At 43.9% G+C, this 12,723-nt stretch overlaps 1 protein-coding gene across 1 annotated transcript in view; it reads right to left on the bottom strand.

Annotated features, from left to right (window-relative positions):
- Nucleotides 1-12,723, bottom strand: part of LOC125484348 (lysosome membrane protein 2-like) — a 28,772-nt gene that overhangs the window by 9,527 nt on the left and 6,522 nt on the right. Inside the window, exons 2-3 of the mRNA XM_048602558.1 lie at nt 7,900-8,057; nt 1,380-1,524 (exon numbers count right to left, since the gene is read on the bottom strand). Of these exons, the coding sequence (XP_048458515.1) occupies nt 1,380-1,524; nt 7,900-8,057 (303 nt within the window). The remainder of the gene's footprint in view (nt 1-1,379; nt 1,525-7,899; nt 8,058-12,723) is intronic.

Genomic DNA, 12,723 nt, shown 5'->3' with positions numbered 1-12,723 from the left:
GCTGTGTTCATCCAGCCCTGCACCTTGTTGTCTCGGATTTTCCAGCATCTGCAGTTCCTACTATCTCTGATTCAATTTTAACCCCTCTTGCCTGCACCTGGCCCATATACCTCCAAACCTTTCCTGTTCATGTACTCATGTAAGTGTTTTTAAACGTTGTAACTGTACCCATCTCCATCTTCATTCCACACGCGACCCATCCTCTGTGTAAAACATTTGCCGCTCATGTCTTTTCCAAATCTCTCTCCACACCTTAAAAATGTGTTCTCTAGCCTTGAAATGCCCATCCCAAGCAAAAGACACCTACCATTAACCCTGTCTATACCCCTCACGATTTTATAAACCTCTATAGGGTCGCCTCTCAACCTCTCACACTCCCGAGAGAAACATCCCAGCCTATCCAGCGTTTCTTTATAACTCAAACCTTCCATTCCTGACAACATCCTGGTAAATCTCTTCTGAACCCTCTCTAGCTTAATAATATACTTCCTATAACAGGGCAACCAGAACTTGACACAATATTCCAGAAAAAGCCTCATCAACATCCTGTACAACCTTAGCATGACTTCCCAACTCCTAGACTCAAAGGTATGAGCAATGAAGGCAAGCGTGCTAACCGCCTTCTTAACCACCCAGAATTTTTTAACTGAGAGTGTGGTGAATCTTTGGAATTCTTTCCCTGAAGGGCTGTGGATGCTCAGCCATTAAGTATAATCAAGATGGGGATCAATAGATTTTTAGATGCGGAGAGAGCTGAGGGATTAAAATAAAAGGAACATTGAGATGGGAGTAGGCCATTCAGCCTGCTCCACCATTCCATGCAAACAGAACTGGTCATCCATGTTGTTGGACACAGCAGGCCAGGCAGCATCAAAGGAGTAGGAAAGTTAACGTTTCGGGTTGGGACACAAACATCAACTTTCCTGCTTCTCTGATGCTATCTGGCCTGCTGTGTTCCTTCAGCTCCACACTGTTTTACCTCCAACTCCAACATCGGCAGTTCTTACTATCTCTGGTCATCCATGTCAATGTTTTTTCACTCCATTATCCACATAACTCTTTATGCCATTTGGAAATCTGTTGTGGTCTATTTTAAACTCAATTGGTGAACATCTACAGCTCTCTGGAGTACAGAATTCCAAAGATTTACCAACGTCTGAGTTAAAAAAAGACCCTGCTCATCTCAGTCCTAAATGGCATCCCCCTTATTTTGAAATTGCGTGCCTGGACTCACCAGCCAGGGGAAACATGGGGAGCAGTGGATAAAGTAGAACTTGTTGAAAGGTCAGCAAAACACAAGGCCTCCTTCTGCTCCTATTACAGCAGACAGCGTGGTCACTCAAGGCATATATATTATGGAAGTACATCCCCCTACTTACAGCAAATGGGATATTAATTGTTGTGACAATGTCTTTCCTCGGATCACCCACTGACATTGTTGGCTCGAAGACAAAGCTTCTCCGAGTTGAGGCTGATATTGTGGAATTGCTGAACAACGACACGTTAGCACGATGTCGGAACTCCCTGTTTGGAATGAGATCGATTGGGAGCTGTTAGGTATTGCTCGGGTTAGGTAAGTTCAACGTGTTGGAGAAATAGACAGTAGGTAAGAAGTATTCACTTATTCCAAACAGCACACAGGCCACACAACATTACTATGTACATCAAGGGCATAAGTTATAGGAGCAGAATTAGGCCATTCAGCCCAGCAGGTTGCTCCATCATTCCATCATGGCTGATATGTTTCTCAACTCCATTCTCCTGCCTTTTTCCCAAAACACTTGATCCCCTTACTAATCAAGAACCTATCCATCTCTGTTTTAAAAACACGCAATGACTTGGCCTCCATAGCCCTCTGCAGCATTGAGTTCCACAGACTCACCACCCCCTGGCTGAAGAAATTCCTCCCCGTCTCAGTTCCGAAGGGTTGTCCCCTTCACTCTGAGGCTGTGTCCTTGGGTCCTGGTCTTTCGCACCGGTGGAAATATCTTCTCCACGTCCACTCTATCCAGGCCTCCCAGTATTCTGTAAGTTTCTCCCCCTCATCCTTCTAAACTCCGTTGGGTACAGACCCAGAGTCCTCAACCCGCTCCTCATGTGACAAGCCCTTTAAAACAGACATCGGCGTTGAAATTGTTGGGTGTAAATCCGCCCCCTGCTTGGAGGTGAGCAGAAGGGGGTTACTAATAGGGTGAGTTGCCTTGAATAGACTCTCACTCCATGGCTGGTTTATTATCTGGGGAACCAGAGTTGTCGGGTTACGGAGCTTGGGGCTACAGTTGCCCCCAAATCTGGGTGCACTCAGTCCCCCACTACCCCCTTCTCAAATGGCCTCACCTATGACGTCCTGACCGCACCCCCCTGTTGGATCCTCAGAGGTGTATTGGGCTGACTTTTAAAGGCCAGAAGCTATTGGTGACCTGGGATGGTGTTGTTGAGGTCCGTGATTTCCCATGCTGGCCTGTCAGCTCTTACCAACCCAAATTGTGGGCAACTGGGTGTGTTTTCCCAATGGTTGCCAAGTCTTTGCCCCACACTGTAAAACAAAAGTGGGAAATCTCCACTGTGGTCACATGGCCAGTAGCAGAAATGGCTGCAAGCCTGTTTATGAGCTACAATCAAGCATGCTGGGAATTTCAGTCAAGCTAGTTTAAGCTCTGTTTAAACTCAGTTAAAACTCCAGCCAGGACATATTGTGACCTGTAGTTTGCTGTGGTGACCAAGTAAGGCAGGTTTCATGTGATCAGCTCAACAGACTGCCACCATGTTACATTATATGGGGCTTGGAATGTGGCAGTTTAATATTTGGGCGTTTTTTTTTTAACTAGTAAAATTCCATTGGCTGGGATCAAACGATGGGATCGGGATTTTATCAATTCATTGGCTGAGTGCCAGAGAAGTTTCTGGAAACCAAGCACATTTTGAGATAAGTTAACGGAACAGAGGAACAGCCTTCGGTACCAACATACGAGAAGTATGTGCTCTGAAGTTACCTTCAGAGAAGGCAAAGAACCATGGGGTGAGACCTGAATGGAAAACAAAATTGGCCACTTCACTCGAAACAGGGTAGTCTTTGTTCCAACCCAAACCTGTAGAGTTGGGTTAAATGTGAATTAAGTAGGATAAAGTGAAGTTAAATGATGTGAGTTAAAGTTGAAGTTACGTTAGATGAAGTCAGAAGCAAATGTTGCAATGAATGTATGTTCCATATTGAGTATAATACTTAAAGAGTTAAAATAAAGAGGGGTTGTTTATTAAATTCTGAGTCTTTTGTCTGTCATATAAGGGAAGAGTACCTGGGTAAAAGGTTTAAGTACTCCTCTTGGACAACACCACCCATAATGATAGCAAAGCAAACTGTGGATCATGCTCACAGTTCCATAAATGGATCAAAGCATCTTTTGCTTGCAGCAAGATCATGAGTTAAGTTTCAAAGAGTGCACTCAGTAGGGACAGTGCGAGGCTCAAATACAGCACAAACCTGTTTGCCCAAACTGGCCAGTTTCAAGGTTGGAATGGAATTTAACTCCATGAGTCATGATTTTTGTCACATGAGGGACCTTATAGAGAAGTGCCAATCATAACTTTGTTATTTGTCATTACATTCATAGAGATAAGATCCTTCGTGGCAATGAAGGAGAGCAACCCCACGCCACAAGATGTGATTCCTATCAGCTGATTTCAATATGCCCAGGGAAGTCCCTGGCAGCCTGACTGTGCTCCAGAACTTGCTGCTCCTCTAGCCAAGCTGTTCCAATACAGTTACAACACTGGTATCTACTACACTGTGAAAAATTACCCAGGTATGTCCTGTACACAAAAAGCAGGACAAATCCAACCCGGCCAATTACTGCCCCATCAGTCTACTCTCAATCACCAGTAAAGTGATGGAAGGTGTCATCAGCAGTGCTATCAGGCAGCAACTGCTCAGCAATAACCTGCTCAGTGACGCCCAGTTTGGGTTCCGCCAGGGCCACTCAGCTCCTGACCTCATTACAGCCTTGGTTCAGACTGTGTCCATACACAGCTGGCTATCCCACTGGATGCAGTGAACACACACAGCTGTAAGAGATAGCCACTTCCTGGAAAATCTGTCTAACTTTGCCAGGATATTAAAAGCTAGGAATGAAATATTCAGGGTGGTGAATTTTTGGAAGGACAGGATGGTGCTGTAGCTTTGTTAGTATATGTACGATAGCAAGGAATGATCTTGGATCAGATGGGAAACCATATGTGCAAAGGTAAGAAATGACAAGGGAAAGAAGGCACTTTTGGGAATAGTCTATGGTTTATCAGGTACATTGTATTATAGCACGTTAATCATGTATGACTTGTTACAGATTGGGAAAATCAAATTGGCAGAGGTGGCCATGAGAAAGAATTTGTATGTCTAGATCAGTAAATTGTGGATCAGGCCATTTTGCATCTGCAAATGTGTAATAAAGCATGGTAATAAAATGATCTCAGATTGAGAGGTCCACTTGGAAGCAATGATCATAACATTGTAGAGTTTAGCATTTAATTTGGGTCAGAAGCAACAATTCTACACTTAAAATAAGGATAAATACAAAGGTTTGAGGGCAGAGTTGGCTGGAATGGATTGGGAAATGAGTTTAGATAAAAAAAAGATGATTGATGAGCAATGGCAGATGTCTAAGGAAATAATTAATTGCTCACAGCAAAGATATGTTCCACTGAGGAAGGAGGGCCGTAGGAAGGGCATAAACCAACCAAGTTAAGGATAGTTTCAAACTTAGAGAAAACATACAATTTGGTGAAGATAGTGGTAAATCAGACAATTGGAAAGTTTTAAAAAATTAACAGCAGATGATCCAAAAATGGGAGAAAATATTCTATAAGAAACATAAAAACAGACAGCAACAGCTGTCAACAACAGCAGAAGGAAGAGGCTAATGTGAACATAGAGAACAAGACTGTAGAAGAAGGAATTAGAATCCAGGAAATGACAGAGGAATAGAGTGAATACTTTGCGCCGGCCTTTGTGGTGGAGAATACTGGTAGCATTCAAAAATTACTAAATAATCAAAGGACAAAATTTGGAGAGGGTGTAACTATCAGTAGAGAAAAAGTGCCAGAACAACTAATGGAGGTAAAGGCTGATAAGTCTCCTGGACCTGATGAGATGCATCCTAGGGTATGGAAGGAAGTAGTGACAGAGACTGTAAATGCACTGGCCATAGTATTCCTGGACTCCTTAGGTTTTATAAAATACCCAGATGTTGGAAAATTGCCAGAGTCATGCTCTGATTTTAAAAGGGAAGAAGACAAAAGCAGCTGACTATAGGTCAGTTAGCTTAACGTCTGCTGTTGGGAAAATAAAGTCATAGTCATAGTGTCATACAGCATGGAAACAGACCCTTTCGTCCAACCAGTCCATGCCAACCATAATCCCAAACTAAACTAGTCCAACCTGCCTGCCCTTGGCCCATATCCCTCCAAATCTTTCCTATTGTTGTACTTATCCAAATGTTTTTTAAATGTTGTAACTGTATTCACATCCACTACTTCCTCTGGAAGTTCATTCCACACACGAACCACTCTCTGTGTTAAAAAAGTGCCCCTTGTGTCTTTTTAAAATCTTTTTCATCTCACCTTAAAACCCACCATAGGGAAAAGAAACTTGCCATTCACCTTATCTATATCCCTCATTTTTTTATAAACCTCTATAAGGTCATCTCTCAAACTCCTATACTCCAGCGAGAAAAGTCCCAGCCTACTTTTATATCCCTCCAATTCATAGAATTCCTATGGCCCATCATGTCCATACCAATCCTCCAAAGAGCATCCCACCCATATCCACACCCCCACCCTATCCCCATAACCCCTTACTTCCTATGGCGAACCCACCCAGACTTCACATCCCTGGACACTATGGGGCAATTTAGCATGACTAGTCCACCTAACTTGCATGTCTTTGGACTATGGGAGGAAACTGGAGCACCCAGAGGAAACCCATGCAGATACGGGGAGAATGTGCAAACTCCACATGTACAGACACCAGAGGGTGGAATCAAACTCAGGCCCCTAGAGCTGCGAGGCAGCAGTGCTAACCACTGAGCCACTGTGCTGCCCAAACAAAAAATTTAGCCTATTGGCAACAGTTGCCACAGGATCAATGAAATCAAGCAGAGAATCAAACATGTGGCTCAAAAGGTGGTGTAAGGAGAGGGGTCTTGAGTCACAGAGAGCACAACTTCAGAAAGAGTGAGCCATGTCATTGGTTCCATCTCCTCTTTCACTGGCTTCGGTGTAGTGAGCATCTCCCTGACCAAGTCAAATCCACTAGGAACCAGGTCATCAGCAATGATGTTGCTACAGCTTCTGTTACCCTTAATCAGGCCTTGACTCCTGGAGTTAGTTGGTCATTCTCTCACTGCCTGGTGGGAACAACACATCCTTGCTGGCTCTCAGTGTTGGGTTTGACACAGCCAGGGAGATAATCTGGAACAAACCAGACCCTCTTTTGCTATCATCGCCATGAACACCCTTGCAGCCAAATGTAGGCTTTAACTTCTCATGAATAACCTAGATATAAAATTCCTGTCCATGGTAGCCCCCCCACCTTCACTTGTCCCTCTGGGTAAAGGAGTTTCTTCCGAATTCCCCATCTGATTTCTTGGTGACTGTACGAACAAAATGGCTTCTCGACCTATTGTTCTCCACAAGTGGAAATATTCCTTCTGTGGTCAGCTTTCTGATATTACGAGCTGTTTCGCTTTCCCCGAAAGTTAGAACCGCATGGTTCTGCTATCATCGGTCTCCAGTACAAAGGGAAAAAAATTAGTGAGCCATAGAGCCATTACTGCACAGGAAGAGGCCATTCAGCTCATCAAGTTCATGCCAGCTCTCTGTACAGCAATCAAGTCAGTCCCATTCCTGTGGTCCTACTTGTTTGGTTCTCTTAAACACTAACCCCCTCAATTTCCTTTTGTAATGACATATCATTTCCTGTTTCTACTGCCCTCATAAGGAGCAGGTTCTCAGACCCTACCTCTTGCTGTGTGAAACAATTCTTCCTCCCTACAAACCCCATGCCCACAATATCCCTCACCTAAAATCCTAAATCTGCCTCCCTTTGTCCTTGTCCCATCCTCTAATGGAAGCAGCATTGCACAATTTATTTAAACCTGTCATAATTTTGAACACCTCTATTAAATCTGCTCCTAAATTAATAAATTTCTATTAAATCCTTTGCCTCAAGAGAATAACTCCAGCTGCTCCTGCATTATGTTGTAGCTAAAATCCCCTCCGCATCCCTGGAATCATCCAGGGAAATCTCCCTTGTACCATCCCAATACCATTAATCACCAATAAGCCTTGAAATACTTTGAGATGTAACTCAATTGTTACAGATCGCAACATATACAGGTAGCACAGGGGATCAGTGGTGAGCACTGCTGCTTCAGGGTGTCAATGACCTGGGTTTGATTCCACCCTCGGGCGACTGTCTGTGTGGAGATTGCACATTCTCCCCATATGTGGATTCCTCTGGGTGCTCCGGTTTCCTCCCACAGTCCGAAGGTGTGCAGGTTAGGGTGGATCGAGCGTGTTAAATTTCCTGTAGTGTCTGGGGTGGGGGGGTGGTGGTTGGAGGTGTAGGCTAGGTGGGTTAGCCACAGGAAATGCAGGGTGACAGGAATGGGGCTGGGAAGCTCTTCAGGGGGTCAGTGTGGACTCAATGGGCTGGATGGCCTGCTGCCACACTTTAGGGATTCTGTGTACAGTCATCCATTAAAAACAGAAATCTTCAAACTGTCAAGAATATTTGAATAGATATCGCATTGCAAGCTTAACAGTTATAGTGCAGTGGAATAAATTATTGGACTTCTACTCCTCTTTCCATCACATTCGAATGACAGAAGTAACGGTGTGTCTTACTTGTATGTGTACGGCCCAAGTTGTCTCACGGTGGCTCTCCCTCCCTGTAAGATTTCCTGTTTGTTTTCCACATTGAAGAAGTAGAACTGTAGGTAAGCAGGGACTGGAGGATCTTTCCAATTTTTGTACACCTCGCTGTTCAGCTTCAGCTCTGTGTGCTGTGGAGTTCAGCACAGAAACTTTACTGTATTTACTTAACCATCATCCAGTCAACATCAAGACAAGCATCAGTAGATATCCAGTCTAAACTTATACCCAACGATCTGATTCAAATAGTTGCAAGGGCAGTTTCTATGAAGGCACAATCCTCTTTCTTTCCTTGGGCCATCTTTACTTCTGCCTTTTAAATGAAATGAACACAGCAATCATTGACACCCAATTACTGTCAAAGGCAGCCAGAGTTATGGTCCCATTGAAGCATATGTTAAATGGGGGTAATAGCAGGTTATCTGGTCTTTAATCGCTCAATCATCATCCCCTCCCATTCATGTCAATGTGGGTGGCCAGTTGAAACAAGTCTCTAACAGGCATCCCCATTAAATATCACAAGCTCAAGTTAATGTTACCTGATTTGATGTAGCCACCATTCCTGTCTATCTCTCCTTAACAAGAGAAGCCCCTCCTCAGAACACTCCTTTTAACAACCCTACTTACGATCAGCCTTGTTGACCCCCTTGTTAGGGGTGGCATGGTGGCTTAGTGGTTAGCGCTGCCACCTCACAGCGCCAGGGACCCAGGGTTGATTCCACCCTCGGTCTGTATGGAGTTTGCACATTCTCCCTGTGTCTGCATGGGTTTACTCTGGGTACTCCAGTTTCCTCCCACAGTCCAAAGATGAGCAAGTTAGGTAGATTGGCCGTGCTAAATCACCCCATAGTGTGCAGGCTAGGTGGGTTACCAATGGGAAATGCAGGGTTACTAGGATAGGGTAGGGCAGGGCATTGGAATCTCTTTGGAGGGTTGGTGTGGACCTGACAGGCCGAATGGCCTGCAGTCACACTGCAGGGGTTTCAATGATCCTTGTTTCAACCAGACCCCAGGTGAAGTTCCTCAATTCATTACAGGATGTCTCCAATGTTTGGCTCCCATTTGAAGAGGGATGAATTGGCTTCCCTTCTTTATTCAGCATCTCCCTCTCACCTTAGTTTTTCTGCAACAAGTTTAATTTAGAACGGATCACGTTCCTTGTGGGTATTTTTCTCCCAGAGCCAGACAAGCCTACTTTAAAATAAGTCAAATTAATCACGCCTCCTTTGAATTAACAAACATAGTCAGTTCTTTAATTATGAAATACAAGAAGAACTACCAAAGCAACTCAGATTGGAAGTAAGAGGTTAGTCCAAAAAGATAAAAGGTGAAAAAAAAGATATACAGATCAGTCTCCAAATTGTTTGTGAAGATTGGACAGTTGAGACGCATTGCTGTTGCAGTTGAGATTGCCAGTCGTGTTGATGTTGATACTTGAATTCTTGATTGCATAGTCCTTTGTTTTGTGAATTGGTTGAGAATCTATAGTCCTGATCCCTTTCAACCATGATAGCATCCAGCATAAGAGAGCTGTTCTTTTTGTCTGCTATGTAGTAAGAGTGAGCGAAGGTTTTTACCTGCAACATACTGTTAACTAGGGGATAATTCTTCAATTGTGACCTTCACAGCACACTAACACTTGAATCTAGGCGAGTACACATGACAGTGTTCAGTCCCACTAGTATACTCCAGTAGAATTGAATCTGGTTTCTTAATCCCTCTCTTTACGTATTCTTCAAAGGGGAAAACATCATAAAATGTGCCTGCAGGTTGGGACATAATCCACAAGGAGTTGGTTTGATGCTGAGCGGGAGGTTATCAGCTCTTCATTATCTTTACAGCCCTTTGAAGTTCCTTTGAAACTTTCAGTGTTATCCCATTGGGCTCTCTCTCTCTCTCTCTGTCCAGACAGCCAATTAAATTACATTTGAAACCATATTTGATAGTATCATCTTTCTTTTAAAATGCAACATATTTTGGAATCATATGTTAACAAGTATCCAGTATTTTTGGGTTCTGACCCATTATCATAACGTCCTTCATTCAACGTCATTACCTGGAATTTTGGCTCAGATCCTTTAAGTAGGACCCCAATGGTTTGTCCATTAAGGAAAATGCAGCCATGATCATCATCTGGGGGCTTGGGAAGCTTCTGGTGGATGACTGCTAAAGTCAGTCAGTGCTTGGAAGGTGCGTGGTTAGGATAGGAAACTCTAGACAACTGAGCTTTGAATAAATTGCTGGTTCAGGAACTCCTCTCCTTGCATTATCTCTCTGTCCTCTCATACGCGCTTGCTTCTAAAGTAAACTGCACTGTTGCTTTTTTATAATATCAGCTTGAGTTTCGCCAGGTTGAACATTGGCTACACATGTGAACGAAAGCATCCAAAACTTCAGACAATGCACCATGGGTCATGCTAAAACAAGTGGAAATGAGGAGATTCCTCCTGTTAGAACATACTGCAGTGGAGCTCAATGTCTGGAGTGTTCCTTCAGGTTTGTTGGTGCAGTGCAGGAAGTAATGGAATGATCTGATGTGAGTGGTCAAGAAGAGTAAGATTATCTCCAAATTGTACACACTACTCTCTGCAGATCTCACTTCACTCAGTGACTAAACTGTTGCATCCACCTCAGCTCTCTGTCAATAATACCAATCACTACTCAACCTTTCAGTTCATACACATTACTTTATACAATCATAGCACAGTACATTCGGCCCCTCAATCTGTGCTAGGTCTTTCAAACAGCAGTCCAACTGTGGAAGGGTCACTGGACCCGAAATGTTAACTCTATTTTTTCCTTCACAGATGCTGCCAGACCTGCTGAGCTTTTCCAGCAACTTCTGTTTTTGTGTCAACTGTACTTTCCCCTGTCTCCCTGCTATATTTTACTGCACTTTCCAAAGAACAAAGAACAATACAGCACAGGAGTATGCCCTTTGGCCCTTCAAGCCTGCACTGACACATTTTACCCTTCCGTATTAAAACTGTCCTCACTTACAGGATCCGTATCCCTATAATCCCTTGTTATTCATGTATTCGTTCGGGTGCTTCTTGAATTTTTGCCTGCTTCTGCCATCTCCTCTGGCAGCGTGTTCCAGGCACTCACCACCCTTTGTATGAAAAAATTGCCTCGCACATCTCTTTTAAACTTCCTCCCCACTCTCCCTTGCACCTTGAACCTGTGTCCCCTAGTAATTGATCCCTCCACCCTGGGAAAAAGCCTCATACTTTCCACTCTGTCCATGCCGTTCATAATCTTATTAACTTCTATACAGTCACCCTTGAACCTCCTGCTTTCCGGTGAAAACAAACCCAATTTATCCAACCTTTCTTCACAGCTAAAATCCCCCATCTCAGGCAACATCCTGGTAAACCTTTTCTGTACCCTCTCCAAAGCATGCACATCCTTGTAGTAGTGTGGCGACCAGAATTGTACGCAATATTCCAAGTGTGGCCTAACTAAAGTTCTATAAAGCTGCAGCATAACTTGCCTATCCTTATACCCAACGCCTCTTCTGAAGAAGGCAAGCATGCCATAGGCCTTTTTTACTCCTTATCTACCTGCACTGCCACTGTGAGTGATCTGTCGACTTGGACATTCAGTTTTGCCACCCACTGTGTAATTTCTGCCTGTACTTGATCTTCCAAAATTGCTTCACCTCTCATTTGTCCATCTGCCATTTTTCTGCCCATGCCTCCAACTGATCTGTATCCTGCTGTATCCTCTGACAAACCTTCTCATTATCCGCAACTCCACCAATCTTTGTATCGTCCATAAACTTACCGATTAGACTAGCCACATTTTCCTCCAAATCATTTATCTCGACAACGAACAGCAGAGGCCCCAGCACTGATCCCTGTGGAACACCACTCCATTCACAACACTCAATTCTGAAAAGCATCCTTCTACTGCTACCCTCTGTTTCCTATGATGAAGCCAGTTCTGTATCGATCTTGCCAGCTCACCCCTGATACCATGTACCTTCATCTTTTGTACCAGTCTGCCATGAGGGACCTTGTCAAAGGCTTTACTGAAGTCCACGTGGACAACATCAATCGCTTTTTCCAAATCAATCATCTTCGTCACCTCCTCAAAAAACTCGATCAAGTTAGTGAGGTGTGCTGTCTATCACTAATAAGTCCATTTGCTTCTAAATCCGTATTGATCTTGTCTTTGAGAATCTTTTCCAACAATTTCCCCACCACAGAGCTGAAGCTTACAGGCCTTTAAGTTCCCTGGATTATCCCTGTTATCCTTCTTAAACAATGCGATAACATTGGCTATTCTCCAGTCCTCTGGGAACTCACCTGTGGCCAAAGAGGATACAAAGATGTCTGTCAATGCTACAGTAATTTGTTCTTTTGCTTCCCTCAATATTCTGGGATAGATCCCATCAGGACCCAGGGACTTATCTACCTGAATACTTATTAAGATGCAGGCAAACAGGCGGAATGTGCATTAAGATATTGCAGGCAGACAGAGGAGATGTGCAGTAAGATATTGCAGGGAAACAGGGGAATGTACAGTAAGATAATGCAGGCAAACAGGCGGAATGTGCAGTGAGATATTGCAGGCAGACAGAGGAGATGTGCAGTAAGATATTGCAGGGAGACAGGGAGAATGTGCAGTCAGATATTGCAGGGAGTCAGGGGGAATGTGCAGTAAGATATTTCAGGGAGACAGGGGGAATTTGCATTAAGATTATGCAGGGAGACGGGGGGATGTGCACTAAGACGTTGCAGGGAGACAGGGGGAATGTGCAGTAATATATTACTGGCAGGCAGGGTAAGGCAT

Source organism: Rhincodon typus, chromosome 11 (genome assembly GCF_021869965.1).
Source record: "Rhincodon typus isolate 14 chromosome 11, sRhiTyp1.1, whole genome shotgun sequence".
In the NCBI taxonomy this organism is placed as follows: domain Eukaryota; kingdom Metazoa; phylum Chordata; class Chondrichthyes; order Orectolobiformes; family Rhincodontidae; genus Rhincodon; species Rhincodon typus.
Note: the sequence above shows the minus strand (reverse complement) of the source record. Positions and strands in the feature narration are given on the sequence as shown.